The 17,950-nt window shown below is 44.6% G+C and overlaps 1 protein-coding gene across 6 annotated transcripts in view; it reads left to right on the forward strand.

Moving 5' to 3' along the window:
• The window catches only part of TAF1 (TATA-box binding protein associated factor 1), a 99,906-nt gene extending 85,657 nt beyond the window's left edge, over nucleotides 1-14,249 (forward strand). For 3 of the 6 annotated variants that reach the window (XM_034950436.3, XM_055106846.2, XM_055106847.3), the window contains exons 33-39: nucleotides 2,418-2,485; nucleotides 2,985-3,101; nucleotides 6,465-6,590; nucleotides 7,374-7,475; nucleotides 7,776-7,932; nucleotides 8,850-9,027; nucleotides 12,057-14,249. In XM_034950436.3, coding sequence (XP_034806327.1) covers nucleotides 2,418-2,485; nucleotides 2,985-3,101; nucleotides 6,465-6,590; nucleotides 7,374-7,475; nucleotides 7,776-7,932; nucleotides 8,850-9,027; nucleotides 12,057-12,279 — 971 coding nt within the window. In that variant the 3' untranslated portion in view covers nucleotides 12,280-14,249. The remainder of the gene's footprint in view (nucleotides 1-2,417; nucleotides 2,486-2,984; nucleotides 3,102-6,464; nucleotides 6,591-7,373; nucleotides 7,476-7,775; nucleotides 7,933-8,849; nucleotides 9,028-12,056) is intronic. The other 3 variants (XM_034950438.3, XM_063601813.1, XM_055106848.2) reach the window with 1 other exon arrangement.
• Nucleotides 14,250-17,950: the final 3,701 nt, after the last annotated feature.

The raw sequence follows: 17,950 nt of genomic DNA on the forward strand, positions 1-17,950 counted from the left end.
TTTTCTATTCCACAAAACTGCCATTGTCATCATGGCCCGTTCTCAATGAGCTGTTGGGTACACCTCCCAGACGGGGTGGCGGCTGGGCAGAGGGGCTCCTCACTTCCCAGTAGGGGCAGCTGGGCAGAGGCGCCCCTCACCTCCCGGACGGGGCGGCTGGCCTGGTGGGGGGCTGACCCCCCCACCTCCCTCCCAGACGGGGTGGCTGGCCAGGCGGGGGGCTGACCCCCCCCACCTCCCTCCCAGACGGGGCGGCTGGCCTGGTGGGGGGCTGACCCCCCCACCTCCCTCCCAGACGGGGTGGCTGGCCAGGCGGGGGGCTGACCCCCCCCACCTCCCTCCCGGACGGGGCGGCTGGCCGGGTGGGGGTCTGACCACCCCACCTCCCTCCCGGATGGGGCGGCTGGCCTGGCGGGGGCTGAGCCCCACCTCCCTCCCGGACGGGGTGGCTGCCAGGCGGAGATGCTCCTCACTTCCCAGACGGGGCGGCTGCTGGGCGGAGGGGCTCCTCACTTCTCAGACGGGGCGGCTGCCGGGCGGAGGGGCTCCTCACTTCTCAGACGGGGTGGTTGCTGGGCGGAGGGTCTCCTCACTTCTCAGATGGGGCGGCCGGGCAGAGATGCTCCTCACCTCCCAGACGGGGTTGCGGCCGGGCAGAGGTGCTCCTCACATCCCAGGCGGGGCGGCGTGGCAGAGGCGCTCCCCACATCTCAGACGATGGGCGGCCGGGCAGAGATGCTTCTCACTTCCTAGATGGGATGGCGGCCGGGAAGAGGCGCTCTTCACTTCCTAGGTGGGATGGCGGCCAGGTAGAGACGCTCCTCACTTTCCAGTCTGGGCAGCCAGGCAGAGGGGCTCCTCAGATCCCAGACGATGGGCGGCCAGGCAGAGACGCTCCTCACTTCCCAGACGGGGTGGCGGCCGGGCAGAGGCTGCAATCTCGGCACTTTGGGGGGCCAAGGCAGGCGGCTGGGAGGTGGAGGTTGTAGCGAGCCGAGATCACGCCATTGCACTCCAGCCTGGGCACCATTGAGCACTGAGTTAACAAGACTCCGTCTGCAATCCCGGCACCTCGTGAGGCCGAGGCTGGCGGATCACTCGCGGTTAGGAGCTGGAGACCAGCCCGGCCAACACAGCGAAACCCCATCTCCACCAAAAAAATACGAAAACCAGTCAGGTGTGGTGGCGTGTGCCTGCAATCACGGGCACTCGGCAGGCTGAGGCAGGAGAATCAGGCAGGGAGGTTGCAGTGAGCCGAGATGGCAGCAGCACAGTCCAGCTTCGGCTCGGCGTCAGAGGGAGACCATGGAAAGAGAGGGAGAGGGAGACCGTGGGGAGACGGGAGAGGGAGAGGGAGAGGAGGGAGAGGGAGAGGAGGAATTCTGTCTTACTCCAGACCAGTTGGTTTGTTTTTAGAGCAGCTTTAGTTCATGGCAAAATTGAGCAGAAGTTACAGAGAGTTCCCATATACTCCCTGCCCTCACATACATACAGCCTCCCCAGTTATCAACATCTTGCACCAGGTTGGGCGTTGTGGCTCACGCCTGTAATCCCAGCACTTTGGGAAGCCAAGGTAAGAGGATCTCTTTAGGCCAGGAGTTCAAGACCAGCCTGTGCAACATAGTGAGACCCCCCCCCCCACCCCTAATCTCTACAAACAAAGAAAAATGGGCATGGTGGTGCATGCCTGCACCCAGGAGTTCAGGGCTGCAGTGAGCCATGATCATGTCACTGCATTCCAGCCTGGGTGACGGAGCGAAACTCTGTCTCAAAATAAAAACAGCAGCCTGCACCAGAGTGTTATATTAATTGTGTTAGTTGGTGAACCTACATTGACATATCATTATCACCCCAAGTCCATGGTTCATTCTTGGTGGTGGTATACATTGTATGGGTTTTGAAAAATGTATAATGACATGTATCCACCATTATATTATCAGACATAATTGTTTATTAAAAGCATCCTTAGGATGGGCACAGTGGCTCATGTCTGTAATCCCAGCACTTGGGGAGGCTGAGGGGGGCGGATCACTTAAGGCCAGGAGTTCAAGAGCAGCCTGGCCAACATGGTGAAACCTAGCAACACATACTGAACAATTTTTAGAGGAAAATTGTTATGATGCTGGAATTTGCTTCAAAACAATTTGAGAAGAGTCTGAAAATTGAAGTAAATGAAACAAGATTGACTGTGTGTTAATCATTGAACCTGGCTAGTGAGTACATGGGAGTTCATTATGTTAGTGTTGTATTGCATATGTTTGGAATTTTCTGCCTCTGAAAGTAGAACAAGAGTCCAAGTTAAAGCTGAGGCATGGTTTTTCTAGGTCTAGAATAATGGGACACACTGCTGATGACAGAATGTAAAATTCTGGAACAAGTCTGCAAAGATAATGGCACTTTTCTTATTTTATTTATAGGACCTGAGAGTCAGTATACTAAGACTGCCCAGGAGATTGTGAACGTCTGTTACCAGACATTGACTGAGGTAGGTGGTAAAGATGGAAGTCCTAAGCCTGGGCAACATAAGGAGACCCCATCTTTACAAAAAAAGATATAAAAATTAGTGGGGTCTGGTGGTACACACGTGTGTGGTCCCAGCTACTCGTCTGAGGTAGGAGAATCATTTGAGCCTGGGAGGTCAAGGCTGCAGTGAGTCATGACCATATCTCTGCATTCTAGCCTGGGCAACAGCAAAACCCTGTCTCAAAAAATAAAAAGAGGTCCCCTTGGGATCTAGCTTTTTGAAATCCTGTTCCCTTGAATGAGGAGCTTTCCCTGATTATCCTATTTTAAAATGTAGTATTCCCTACCCCCCAACTCCGCATCCCCTATTTCCTTCCCTGCTTAATTTATTTTGATTATTATCTGTGTCCTGCCACTAGAATATAAGCTCCATGAAGATAGATATTTTTTTCTTTTGTTTACTTTTGTATCCCCAGTACTTAAAATACATGTTGAATGAATTTATTTTCTTTGTTTCTCAGTATGATGAACATTTGACTCAACTTGAGAAGGATATTTGTACTGCTAAAGAAGCAGCTTTGGAGGAAGCAGAATTAGAAAGCCTGGACCCAATGACCCCAGGGCCCTACACGCCTCAGGTGAGTCTGAGGACTAAGTACTTCCTCATATAGTTTTCTTATTGGTTTGGGAAATTGGGAGCATGTTAACAAATCCGTTTACTGAGATACCATTCTTCTCTGTCCTTCCTCTTCATATGCCTTTCGTGTGCTTTCTTGTCTTCTCAAAGGCTAAGGTGAGTGAGGGCCATGGGTCTTGGTGGCCTTGAATCCAGAAAAGGCAGCTGTGGGATGAATGAATGGGGTGGGGCCTTAGTTGTTTAGGCAGTGTTTGGGAATATCAGATCCCTGACCCAGCCATCCTCTGGGTCTCGGGAATTTTCTTGTCCATGAATTTTGGGACTCTAGAACATCCCTAGAGTGTAGACTTCTCAGTTACAGACATGGGCCATATTGTTCCTGTGCCTTACAGACACTTGATTACTCATTCCCTCAGAGATATCTCAGTGTAGCTCAGAAGTCACCCATTTTCCTGGATTGACTCCTAGTAAATGAAGAAAGGTAGTATTAATAATGTTCTTAAATGTTCATGTCAAAAGAATGAGAGAGCAGGATAAATAAGAAATTTTTAGTCTTCCTGGTCTAACTGAACCCTTGAAATACACTAAGAGTATATTTCCTCCATACTATACTCTTAGAGGGTTGGCATATTTGAAGAATAGGACTTAACAGAATATCACTGGTGCTTGGTTTCTGTATTGGAGGCACTATGGTAGGGTGGAAAGTACATAAGAATTGACATAAAGCAGGCCTGGGTTTGAGTCTTAGTTCTCCTGCTGTCTAGCTTTGTAATCTTGGAAAGTTAACCTCTCTCACTTAGTTTCCTTTTCTCTGAAATCTTTTCAAGATTGTTGTAAACATTAAATGAATTAATTTAATTTGCCTGACACATCTTTATCTGTTCTCTGAGACCCTTTCAAATTTAATCAAATATTTTAATGCAGAACTCTGCCAATTCCCACAGGAAAATTTTTTTTCATTCTATCCAGGTTTCCCTCTGAACTGATAATGCAACCTATGTGACCTCTGTTGGATTATTGCTGTCTCTATATCTCGTTCATGCACTATCCCTATCTATCTTTTACTCTCTCTTTCATCTCACAACCTAGGTTACTGAGGGGCCAGGTATAAAAGAACCCTCAGATACTTCTTCAAGGTCCAGAACAAGGAAAGGCTCTTGGAGTGTGTGGGCAGATTGGGTCAAGGGGGCTTGGGTGAGTGATGTTGCCCAGGAAGGCCCTATTTGCTAATAGGCCCACAGCTTCCACAAGGTACTTTCTGGTAAGTTAAAGCCTGGGTATTAGCCATCATTCCCCAGGAGAGTCTAGCCATTGAATGGCACATGGTTTGCTCATTTCTAGGACAGCCTAAGCCTAGTCCTTTGGTGAGTCAAAGCCTTAGACCCCAAAGTCACCTTCCTTTCTTCACTACGTCTCCCAGACTACCTCAAATGGCTAAGGACAACCTGTTAGCTATTTCTCTCTTGAGCATTAGCTGTCGTTTGGTGCAGTTAGAGGGTTTCCTATGAAGAGTAGGATTAGATAGTACTGCTTCATTATTCCAGTTCACCTTTTCATCATTCCCTTCACTCACAAACAGTTTAAGATAGTAACCAACTCATTATCTCTTAACCTGAGGAAGGTGTACATGAGTGACTGTCCTTACTTTACTTACATTACTACTCTCAAACTCAAATGTTATTAGAGTGTGTTTGCAAAAGTGTAACCTGCCTTAATACAATGTTGGTTGTAAGAAGCATGATAGTAATCATACCTTTCAACTTCTAAATGGTGGTGGTCAATAATGTATTTTCTTTTTTTTTTTTTTTTTTGAGACCGAGTTTTGCTCTTGTCACCCAGGCTGGAGTGCAATGGCGCAATCTCGGCTCACCGCAACCTTCGCCTCCCGGGTTCAAGTGATTCTCCTGCCTCAGCCTCCCGAGTAGCTGGTTTTACAGGCATGGGCCATTACGCCTGGCTAATTTTGTATTTTTAGTAGAGACTGGGTTTCTCCATGTTGGTCAGGCTGGTCTCGAACTCCCGACCTCAGGCCCACCTCGGCCTCCCAAAGTGCTGGGATTACAGGCATGAGCCACCGCGCCCGGCCCAATAATGTATTTTCACTCAACTATTTCCACCTAACTTGGATTGCATCATCTGTTCAGCTTAACACCTTATCTAAAACTGTTGACTTTGCAGTTTTCTGCACTGTGCCGTAGGGTTTTGCAGAAATTTCATCCCCTTATTTTTCCTTTCTTCTGTTCCACATTGATTTACCTGCTCTGTAATGCTTTGAATTTTGTTTTGCCTCTGTTTCTCCAAAACCCTCTTCTGAATCAGTTTTGTTTCCTTTTTTAAAAAACACAATGTAACACATATCTGTTTTATCTGTTGATAAAAGTAACGTGTTCGTTAGAGAAAACTGGAAAATAAAAACAAGAAATAAGTTACCTGTTGTAATCACTTCCACCACTCAGAAGCAACATCAGCCAGTGTGAATATTTTTATTTCTTTCATATCTGTAGCGTATGTATTTGTGTTTATAGACACACTTTTAAAATGAAATTGATCATTATGGTTTTGTGTCTTAACTCTTTTCACTTTACATTATTTTGTGAGCACTTTATCTAGTCCTTCTTGCCCTCCTGTCACAGAATAGTCCATTTGCTGAATCCCTGTTCTTTCCAGGGCAGAAAACAGGGAAGGGATCTATAATATATTGAGTACCAGGCATGGGTAAGGAACTTACACATCTCTTAATTCTCACAACAACCCTGTGAGGTAGACATTATCATCCATGTTTTATAGTTGAGTTAATCAAGGCTTAGAGATGTTAAGTAATTTGTTACTCACTAGCAAGTGTTGGGGCCAGGACTCAAACCCAGGACATTTTACTCCAAGGCCTATGATTTTTCACCATGCCATTTTGCTTCGTAGCATCCTCTGATGGGCTCATAAACTATCAAAGCATTCTATGCTCTTGTTGGAATTGAAATTCCTTTATCTCATTTCCTCTTAGATGTCTCCAAATCAAGCAATCAAAATAGCACTGATATGAAGCCTTGGGCCTAAAAACCGAAAGACAAGGCTTAGAAAAAAACTAGGTTATTGACCAGAAAGGCTGTTAGGACATAAAATTGTCCCATAGCTTTGGTGCATTTCTGCTTCAGGCTTCTGATTATGTGCATCAGGCACCTGTCTACTAGAATAGGCAACATTTATAAGAGTCCCAAAAACTTGTCTGTAAAGCTGTGTCAAACTATGTTTCTCTTTAACTGAATTGCTCTGCATGATCTTTTTCTCCAGTAAATGCCTTAAAGGGGAGTTATCTGTATTTATTTTCCCTTTTCTAGATAGAAGCTAAGTTGTATGTTTTGTGCCACAGCCTCCTGATTTGTATGATACCAACACATCCCTCAGTATGTCTCGAGATGCCTCTGTATTTCAAGATGAGAGCAATATGTCTGTTTTGGATATTCCCACTGCCACTCCAGAAAAGCAGGTAACACAGGTAGGATGTTCTTTTTCTCTTTATAGGATTGTTATTGTGCCTGCAAGTGGGGCTAGGGGAATGGTGATGGTGATGGTGATATGTGACATATGTCAAGAATGACTGGGCCCTTTGGCCCTGGGAATGAAAGCTTAGAAATGGGATTTCAAGTTGGGATGGCAGCAGGTCGTGTGACTGGTGTTATATTCTCTCTGTCCCCATGGGTAGAGTCAGGCACAGCAGAACTTCAGGGAAGACACAAGTATGAAAAAAGGGTGTGAAGCATCAGAGTAGCCTGACGGGTGACTAGAGCGACCAACTGCACTCAGACAGTTCAAAATAATTGGCCTACTTTATGTGTATTATAATTTAAATTAAAATTATTTATAAAATTAAATTTTAAAAATTGGCCTTTTCTAGAGGTATCAGAAATATCTACAGCTTTTCTACAGCTATTCTCAGTCAGGGTTCCACTGGAAAGTGTAAAACCCAGGAGGGTTTTTCTATCCCAAAGAGTTCAACACAAGCTATAAGGAAAGTTTGGGTTAGAAAGGAAGAGTCTCTTTGTAATAATACAGTAAGAGTAGACTAAGAGCCTTTCCTGTTCTTTGGGTTTTTTACTCTGGCTGTGATTTCCAAAGAATGGGGGAAAATGCGCATGCCTTGAGCTGTCTAAACAGCCCCCACTAGCAGTGGGATTGGCTGGGATATCAGGGAGGAGCATCCACCCTGGGTGAGAGCCCTTGGTTAACTCCTCCTACAGGCACGTCCCTCAATGATGTGCTATTTGTGTTCCTTACTCAGATGCGCCAGGGCCGAGGTAGGCTGGGCGAGGAAGACTCTGATGTAGATATTGAAGGGTATGATGATGAGGAGGAGGATGGGAAACCTAAGACTCCAGCCCCAGTGAGTATGCTTATAGAAAGCTTATGGTTACGTTATGCCCTTATATGATAGGAGCCCCATCAGTACAGGCCAGGCCAAATCCTAAGATGATATCAGGGGGTCTCCTTAGTGAGCCCCAATCTGACTTTAATCCTTGGGACCAACTAAACAGTCTATCCACCAAAAATAATTACTTAACTTCTTGTGAGGCAGCAAGTGGAGGGATGGGCGGGGCGGGGAGGAGGGGTGTGCCTGGTGGTGGCTTCTGGTCTCTTATGTGGTCAGTTGATAGGACTTTGACCCCCAACTGGTCTCATTCAGGAAGGTGAAGATGGAGATGGTGATCTTGCAGATGAAGAGGAAGGAACTGTACAACAGCCTCAAGCCAGTGTCCTGTATGAGGATTTGCTTATGTCTGAAGGAGAAGATGATGAGGAAGATGCTGGGAGTGATGAAGAAGGAGACAATCCTTTCTCTGGTAGGCCTCGACCATTGCTTCTATTCCTTTATAACTCACTACAGCACCCTCAGAACTGGACTGGATAGGCGCTCTTGGCCACATATGCTTTTATTGGAAGCTGCCTCTTTTATTGAATTCCTATTAATAGACCTGAGAGTACTGAGCACTCAGGCGTAGGATGATCATATTCATTAGCAGGAGGTACAAAAGACAACAGTGGAAAAGACAGTGCCTAAGTAACAGCTTTGATCTGGATACTTGTTAAAGGCTGGGCACAGTGGCTCATGCCTGTAATCCCAGCACTTTGGGAAGCCAAGGTAGGAGGAACACTTGAGACCAGGAGTTTGAGACCAGCCTAGGCAACATAGCGAGACCCTGTCTCTACAAAAAGTAAATAAATAAAAATTAGCTGGGTGTGGTGGCGGGTGCTTGTAGTTCTAGTTAGGAGGCTGAGGCAGGAGGATCGCTTGAGCCCAGGACTTCAAGGCTGTAGTGAGCCATGATCATACCATTGCACTACAGCCTAGGCAACATAGTGAGACTCTGTCTCCAAAGAAAAAGAAAAAAAGATGAGAACAGAATGATCAAGTGTTATATGTGGCAACAGGGAAGGAAAATTAAGAAAAATCCTGTTTGGGGATATTTTGTGGATTAATGGCAATGGCCGAGGAAAAGTATGGGAGTAGATGGTAGAAAAAATACAGATAGGTTGGCATGAGATGGAAAAGGAAATTGTTATTTGGATTCAGATTCTAAACTACAAACCTTGCTGCTGTTGACCCTAGGCAGTTATAAGAGGCATTTGAGGAGAGGCGTATAGGCAAGATACCTGTGTAGATGTGTGAGAGTTACTAGTTTGGGAAGATCAAGCCAAAGATCAAGTTAAATCTGTCAAGCTTAACTCTTGATGACCCAGAATCTGTCTCTTTTTACAGCTATCCAGCTGAGTGAAAGTGGAAGTGACTCTGATGTGGGATCTGGTGGAATAAGACCCAAACAACCCCGCATGCTTCAGGAGAACACAAGGATGGACATGGAAAATGAAGAAAGCATGATGTCCTATGAGGGAGACGGTGGGGAGGCTTCCCATGGTTTGGAGGATAGCAACATCAGGTAATCGGCAGCAACATGCTACAGGGCTGTGGCATCAGTGCCCAGCTATGATGTTGAGGGGCCCAACATCAGATTACTTTTCATCCATCAAACATTTCCTGGGCACCTACTAGGGCCAGGCACTGTGCTAGGCCCTGGGGATACACAGAGGAGCAAAACATATCCTGCCCTTGAGGAGCCCACAGCCTAGTGGAAAAGACTGACACAAACAAAACATTACAAATACAATGTGATAAGTGCTATAGCGTAAGTAAGACAAAGTGTCAAGGCACCACTGAGAAGGGAGTGTCTCAGTCTGCTTGGAGTTATCAGGGAAAGTTTCACAGACAAGGGAACATTTGAATTGGGCCTTAAAAGATTAATAGGAGTTTACTAAGTAGGTACTATGGCAGGGGGTGGGGAGAACTTTATAGGTGGAACAATGTGTTCAAAGACACAGAAGTGGAACACAAAGTATGTTCCAGAGCAAATGGAAGTTGTTGGGGAGTTGAGGCTCCAGAAGTGTAGCAAGGGGGATTATATTGTGAAGGACTTTAAAAGGCATGCTAAGACCTTTGGACCTTAACCTGCGGGTAATAGGAGTCATCAGTTTAAGGAAAAGGAAGTAACATCAAATTTGTATAACTTAGGACAATGTGGGACAGATGATGAGGCTATCAACAGGGACTTGTCAGGAGTGGGGAAAATAAAGGGACATAAAGAGGTAAGGAGGTTAGGTGAATAATGAATGGAGATGTCTGGTAGAGGAAAGAGGAAGAATACATATTAGATGGGGCAGGAAAGGAGGAAAAAATGGATTTGGATTTGGCTTTGGACAAGTTAAATTTAATGTATCTATGATACATCTAACCAGCAAGCAGATAATATGCAATAACATTGTAAACAAATTAAAATTTTTTACTTCAGCAAATATTTATCATAAGTACAAAAACAACTAAGATATGGTCCCTTCCTTCAAGGAGATCAGTCTAGTAGGAAACCTAAAACAGGTAAAACAGGCAATCATAGTGTAATATGAAAAGTGCTATGCTAGGCAACCGCAGGGTTTTTCTAGGACTTGGGTAGAGGTGGGGAGGGAGGAGAGCTGGCTAGAGAAGGAAATTGAGCCTAATATGAATAGGAATTAGCTAAATGAATAAGAAAGCAATGGGCATTCCAGAGACTAGGAAGAGCCTATATGAAGACACAGGCATGAAACACTTTACAGGCATGAAACGCTTTCAGAGAACACACGTAGCTCAGTGTGACTGGAGATTTTTTGATTGATCCATGTAAGATCTATAATTCATGTGATAGAAATGACTTAAAGAGGTAGGTAAATAAGAAATCATGAAGGGCCTGAAAGTTCTGGGCGGTCATTGAATGAGAATAGTATGACCAGATTTACATTTTAGAAAGATTGTCCTGTGCCCCAAAAGAAAAATGGGCAAAGGCATGAACTAATTTACAAAAGAAATGTAAATGGCCAATATATCATAGGAAAAAATAACTTCCAGCCGGGCGCGGTGGCTCATGCCTATAATCCCAGCACTTTGGGAGGCCGAGGCAGTCAGATCACAAGGTCAAGAGATCTAGACCATCCTGGCCAACATGGTGAAACCCTGTCTCTACTAAAAATACAAAAATTAGCTGGGCCTGGTCACACCTGTAGTCCCAGCTACTCAGGAGGCTGAGGCAGGAGAATCGCTTGAACCCGGGAGGCAGAGGTTGCAGTGAGCCGAGATCGTGCCACTGTACTCCAGCCTGGCGACAGAGCAAGACTCAGTCTCAAAATGATAATAAAAATAATAACAACAACAATAATAGTAACTCCCCTAATAAAGAAACGCAGTAAAACCACGAAGTGCAGTTTTTTTACCTATCATATTGGTGATTAAAGTGAATGATAATGCCTAGTGTTTGGAAAGGCTATGAGGAAAAAGACATTCTCAAACTACTGGTGGTAATGTCGATTGATAGAAATGGGGTGGTTTGGAGAGAGGCTTATTTATTTATCATCATAAATAAAAACATTTAAAAACGTGCATCCCCTTTGGCCCAAAAAATCCACATCTAGGAAATTATTTTATGGGAATAATTAACACACCATCAAGATGTTTGTGTAAGGATGTTTTATGACAGCATTGTTTCTAATAGTGGAATAATTGGAGACAGCTTAAATGTCCTAGTGAGAGACTGTTAAGTCATGTTACAGCCATGTGTGGAATACCATGTAGCTATTAAAATTATGCTATAGACGTTATGTTTATTGACATGGAAAGATGTTCATTATAATCATTAGTGAAGAGGGCAGATTTCCTGGAGAGTATGTAGAGTATCCCAATTTTGTAAATTAAAAAAAATGTTTAAGCATCTAAAGTTCACAAAAAATTTTGGAAGGTAATATACCAAAAGATTATCTCTGGATGATGGAGTTATTGATTTTTTTAAATTTTTTTCTGGTGTATATTCTAATTTTTTTAACCAGTGAACGTGCATTACTTGTGTGATTTTTTTTTCAAGTAAAATTAAGAATAAACAAACAAACAAAAAAATAAAGAGCACTCTGGCAGAAGTGTGAAGAAGCAGTTGGAGGAGAGCAAGACTGGCGGCATGACGACTTATTTCAGTAGTGCAGGCCAGAGATAACAAAGGACTAAGCCAAGGCAGGCAGAGTAGGGATGGAAAGGAGGGGATAGAGACAAGATATATTGAAGAGAGAATCTTCAGGACTATTGACTAATTGGATACTGTAAGTGGTAGATGAAACCATGAGGCTGTCAGAGCATTTATGGTCATGTAAGATGGCAGTGTGTTGTTCAGGTGTAAGGGAGTTTCTTCCATTCAGGTTCTTGTGTATATGACGTTGGCAAGTTGATGTTTTTGAACAGGGTCATTTTTCTCTCAGGGACATGTAGAATAGTCCAGAACCAGTCACTTTAGTGTCCAGGGGAGGTGAGATGGGCTGATCCTTTGGTGGCACTGAGAATGGGAATGGTCAGGTAGAGGATGGTGTCCGAGCTTGAGAGATGACATGTTTCTCTTCTCAGTTATGGGAGCTATGAGGAGCCTGATCCCAAGTCGAACACCCAAGACACAAGCTTCAGCAGCATCGGTGGGTATGAGGTATCAGAGGAGGAAGAAGATGAGGAGGAGGAAGAGCAGCGCTCTGGGCCGAGCGTACTAAGCCAGGTCCACCTGTCAGAGGACGAGGAGGACAGTGAGGATTTCCACTCCATTGCTGGGGACAGTGACTTGGACTCTGATGAATGAGGCTTCCTTTGGGCCTCCTTGGTCAGCCTTCCCTGTTCTCCAGCCTAGGTGGTTCACCTTTCCCCAATTTGTTCATATCTGTACAGTATCTGATCCTGAAATCGTGAAATTAACTAACACCTTAGCCTTTTTAAAAGTAGTAAGTAAATGATAATAAATCACCTCTCCTAATCTTCCTGGGGCAATGTCACCCTTTGATTTAAAACAAAGCAACCCCCTTTCCCCTACCACTACGGAAAAGAGCAAGCTCATTTTTCCGTGTCCTCCTTTATTTAACTCCATTTATTGCTTTTGGTATAATTTTTCCCTGGGGAAGGAGGGGAAATTATGAAAGAACTAGTAACTTTATGTCCTCTTGATGTATTAGGAAATTTCCGGCCGGGCGTGGTGGCTCACACCTGTAATCTCAGCACTCTGGGAGGCCGAGGCGGGCAGATCACCTGAGGTCAGAAGTTCGAGACCAGCTTGGCCAACATGGCGAAACCTCATCTCTACTAAAAATACAAAAATTAGCCAGGTGTGGTGGCGTATGCCTGTTAATCCTAGCTACTCGGGAGGCTGAGGCAGGAGACTTACTTGAACCCGGGAGGCAGAGGTTGCAGTGAGTGGAGGTCACGCCACTGCACTCCAGCCTGGGCGAAAGAGTGAGATTCAGTCTCAAAAAAAAAAAAAAATTTTCCAAGCATGGTATCATCTCACTTTTCTAATTTACAGGCTGGAGCAGATGAGAGCCCTCCTGCTGGGACAGAGAATTGGGTTCTAGTGGACTCTGTGCTACACTTAAACCTGTGAGACAAACCGCCCATTATTTTATTATTTAATTATGCAATGCCTAGTTCCTAAATGGATTGGAGGCAAATTACCGTAAATTTTGAAACAGCCTATATGTCAGAAATGATAATGTTGCCACCTCTAAATGTTTTCTGTCCCCCCCACCCTCCCCAGGGGAAATGGTAGGAAAATGGTAAGTTTCTTAGGGCAAAGACTGTGTCTTCTGCTTCTTTTCATGCTTAGGATATGGTTCTGTGCATAGTAGGTACTCAGTAAATGTTCCTAGAATCATAAAATCCTCAACAGATATGTTACTGAGCATCTGCTTTTCATGATAAGCACTCTATCAGATCCTTGGGATGCAAAGGTAAATAAGACAAATCCCTTTTACCCAAAGAGCTCACCATCAAGTTGGGGGAGGGAAAGTGGAATTCAAAACATGTTAATAAATCATCATAGTACTGTGAGATAAGTGCAATTAAGAAGCTAGTTATAAAGTATAGGGGAAATAGAGGAGTAATCATGTCTGAAAAGTCAGGAAAGTCTTCCTAGAGGTAATTTTTAAGCTGATTGTTTTAGAATTAGTAGAAGCTTGCCAGATGGAAAAGTCCAGGCAAAGTGTAACACGAATGGGAAAGGCCACAGTCTAGAAATGGCAGAGTGTGTTCCTAGTTTGTTTGTTTGTTTGTTTGTACCTGCCTTGTTCCAGGAAGGATTTAATGTGGTTTATATTCCAGTCCTTTAATGCTGGAAGGGCTGAGATGAGACTGAAAGATGGGCAGGAAGTATATCATCACAAGCTTTGTGTTTGATGTTAATGTGTATGATTTTTATATTATGGGAAATAAGCTCTTAGAGAAGTGATATAATCAGGTTTGTGTTTTAGAAATCTGTGTAATGAATGAATGAAGAAAGAAATTGAGGATTCATGTAACATATATGTGATCCCATTTTTGTAAAAGAACCATGTGTGTTTATTTATATGTGTTTATATATATACTTGTGTATGCAAAGGTAAAAGTCTGAAAGGATATATGCTAACTGTTCACAATGATAACCCCCCAGGAATGGGATTGGAGGGGAGGGGGCTTCTGTGTTTGTTATGTATGCTGGGTGGGATATTGTGCTTTTATTTCTGTATTGTTTGAATTTTTTTACAGTATGTATTATTTTTGTAATAAAAATTTTAAAAAATTCCAGCAGTAGTGTGGAGAATGGTTTGGATGGATCTAGTTCAAGTAAGAGAGAATGGAGCCCAAACTGGTGCTATGGCATTGGGATGGGGAGGAGGGGGATGGATTTGAGAGATCTTTAGGGAGTAGGACTTGGCATTTGGGGGTAGAGAAGGAGGAATGGAAGGTGGCTTCCAGAATTTTGGTTGGGGGGATTGGGTGAGTACATGGTATTCATTGGTTCATTTCAACATTTATCATGCCACCTATTTTTGTTTTGTTTTTTTAGATGGAGTCTCCCTCTGTTGCCCAGGCTGGAGTGCAGTGGTGTGATCTCGGCTCACTGCAACCTCCACCTCCCGGGTTCAAGCGATTTTCCTGCTTCAGCCTCCTGAGTAACTGGGATTACAGGCACGCATCACCACACCGGGCTGATTTTTGTAGGCTGGAGTGCAGTGGTACGATCTCAGCTCACTGCAACATCCGCCTCCTGGGTTCAAGCGATTCTTGTGCCTCAGCCTCCTCAGTAGCTGGGATTACAGGCGCCTGCCATCATGCCCAGCTAATTTTTGTATTTTTAGTAGAGACGGAGTTTCGCCATGTTGGCCAGGCTGGTTTCAAACTCCTGACCTCAGAGGATCCGCCCGCCTTGGCCTCTCAAAGTGCTGGGATTACAGGGGTGAGCCACCGCACCCAGCCAAGACGGGGCTTTACCATGTTGGCCAGGCTGGTCTAGAACTCTTGACCTCAAGTGATCCACCTACCTTGTCCTCCCAAAGTGCTGGGATTACAGGCATGAGCCACTGTGCCTGGCCAAGCCACTTGTTTTTATAAGCAGCCTGCCAGATGCTGATAGAGAAGTAAGATATAGTTCCTGATTGCAAGGAACTTAAGGTCTAGAATGAGAGGTAGATATGTAAATAAACAAGTTTAATAAAAAGTGATCATTGCAATAAATATTTACAAGAATCCGTGGTGAGAGGAAAAAGTTCTTGACTCTTTACGAAGTAGGAACAAGAATGCTTCACAGAGGAGACCCTTAAAAAAAACCATGAAGAGTGGAAAGGAATTTACCAGATATTCATAGGGGTGGGATGGGAGGGCATTCTTTTTTTTTTTTTTTTTTAATTTATTGATGATTCTTGGGTGTTTCTCGGAGCGGGGGATGTGGCAGGGTCATAGGATAATAGTGGAGAGAAGGTGGGCAGATAAACACGTGAACAAAGGTCTCTGGTTTTCCTAGGCAGAGGACCCTGCGGCCTTCCACAGTGTTTGTGTCCCTGGGTACTTGAGATTAGGGAGTGATGATGACTCTTAACGAGCATGCTGCCTTCAAGCATAATAACCCGGAACTTCTGGGCTCAAGCAATCTTCCCACCTCAGCTTCCCAAGTAGTAGGGACTACAGGTGCATGCTACCACTCCTGGCTTCCAATCCTTTTCTAAAGAGGCCAGTTTTTCTTGAGTTTATCTGTGCTTATTTCTTCTAAGTTTGGGAGGTTTCAGTAAGGATGCCATTCACTTTTATCATCCCACTTCCATGATAATAATTTCTATATCTACAATTTATTGATCACATAATATTCCAGATCACATAACATGCTTTATGTATTAGGTTTAACCATATGAAAAACATTTTTGTAGGTCAAAAAGAATAAATATTGGCAGTTTCACATGTTTCAATCTAGTTTGTAGTCTCCCTTAATCCTCACAATAACCTTGAGGGTAGGTGGTAGTATGCCTATTTTTACAGATGACAAATCTGAAGATTAGAAGGATTAAGTGACATTCGTAACATCACTAAGTGGTAGAGCCAGGATTTGAACATGGGACTACCTGTTTTCAAAACATGTTTTTAAACACAGTATACCTTTAAAGAAAATATTATGATGAGAATGTGGTAAACCAGGCCCTGAAACACTGCTTGGGAGTGTAACTCAGTACAACTTCGCTGAAAGCTATTTGACACTGTGCATCAAGAGCATTAAGTATTTTCAGGCTGGGCACGGTGGCTCGCACCTGTAATTCCAGCACTTTTGAGAGGTCAAGGTGGGTGAATCGCTTGAGCCTGGGAGTTCAAGACCAGCCTGGGCAACATGGTGAAAACCCATCTTTACTAAAAATATAAAAATTAGCCGGGCATGGTGGCACACACCTGTAGTCCCAGCTACTTAGGAGGCTGAGGTGGGAGGATCGCTTGAGCCCAGGAGATCGAGGCTGCAGTGAGCCATGATAGTGCCACTGCACTCCAGCCTGGGCAACAGAGACCCTGTCAAAAAAAAGAGAAAAAAGAATTTTCATACCCTTGCATCTAGTAGTCATTTCTAGAAAATTATCCTAAGGAAGTAATCAGAGATGAACATGAAGATCCATGTAAAATATGCCCATCAAAGCATTATATTTTTAATATTAAAAATTGGAAACAGAGGCCGGGTGCTGTGGCTCACGCCTGTAATCCCAGCACTTTGGGAGGCTGGCGTGGGCGGATCACAATGTCAGGAGTTTGAGACCAGCCTGGCCAACATGGTGAAACCCTGTCTCTACTAAAAATACAAAAATTAGCTGGGCGTGGTGGCAGGCGCCTGTAATCCCAGCTACTCAGGAGGCTGAGGCAGGAGAATCGCTTGAACCGGGAGGCGAAGGTTGCAGTGAGCCGAGATCACGCCACTGCACTCCAGCCTGGGCGACAAAGTGAGACTCCCTCTCAAAAAAAAAAAAAAAAAAAAAAATTGAAACAGGCTGGGTCTGCTGGCTCACACCTTTAATCCCAGCATTTTGGGAGGCCAAGGTGGGCAGGTCACTTGAGCCCAGGAGTTCAAGACCAGCATTTTGGGAGGCCAAGGTGGGCAGGTCACTTGAGCCCAGGAGTTCAAGACCAGTCTGGGCAGCATGGTAAAACCCTGTCTCTACCAAAAAAAAAAAAAAAAGGGGGGGGGGGCAAGCATAGTGGTGCAAGCCTATGGTCCCAGCTACTTGGGAGGCTGAGGCAGGAGGAACGCTTGGGACTGAGGTCAAGGCTATGGTGAGCCATGATTGTGCCACTGCACTCCAGCCTGGGCAACAGAGGGAGACCCTATGTCAAAACAAAACAAAACAAAGCAAAACAAAATGGAGGCTGGGTGCGGTGGCTCACGCCTGTAATCCCAGCAATTTGGAAGGCCATGGCGGGAGGATGGCTTGAGCCCAGGAGTTTGAGGTCAGCCTGAGCAACATAGCAAGACCTTGTCTCTACTAAAATAAAAAAACAATTAGCTGGGTGTGGTGGCATGTGCTTGTAGTCCCAGCTACTCAGGAGGATCCCTTGAGCCCAGGAGTTTAAGGCTGCAGTGAGCTATGGTCACACCACTGTACTCCAGCTTGGGTGACAAAGAAAAAGGGTATGGCCACAAGATGAACATGGGAAATGGGGAAAAGCTCATAACATAATAAGTGAGACAATATACAAAATTAAGTATGACCACTTTTTTTGTTAAGTGTAGAAAAGGTCTGGAAAATAATAATGGTGGCTGAGCACAGTGACTCATACCTGTAATCCCAACACTTTGAGTGGCCGAGGAGGGAGGCTTGATTGAGTCCAGGAGTTCAAGACCAGCCTAGCAACATAGGGAGACCTCCTCTCTACAAATAATGAAAAAATTAGTAGCCAGGCATGGTGGTGCACACCTGTAGTCCCAGCTACTCAGGAGGCTCGGGTGGGAGGATCATTTAAGTCTGAGGTGTTGAGGCTCA

Source organism: Pan paniscus, chromosome X (genome assembly GCF_029289425.2).
Source record: "Pan paniscus chromosome X, NHGRI_mPanPan1-v2.0_pri, whole genome shotgun sequence".
Lineage (NCBI taxonomy): Eukaryota > Metazoa > Chordata > Mammalia > Primates > Hominidae > Pan > Pan paniscus.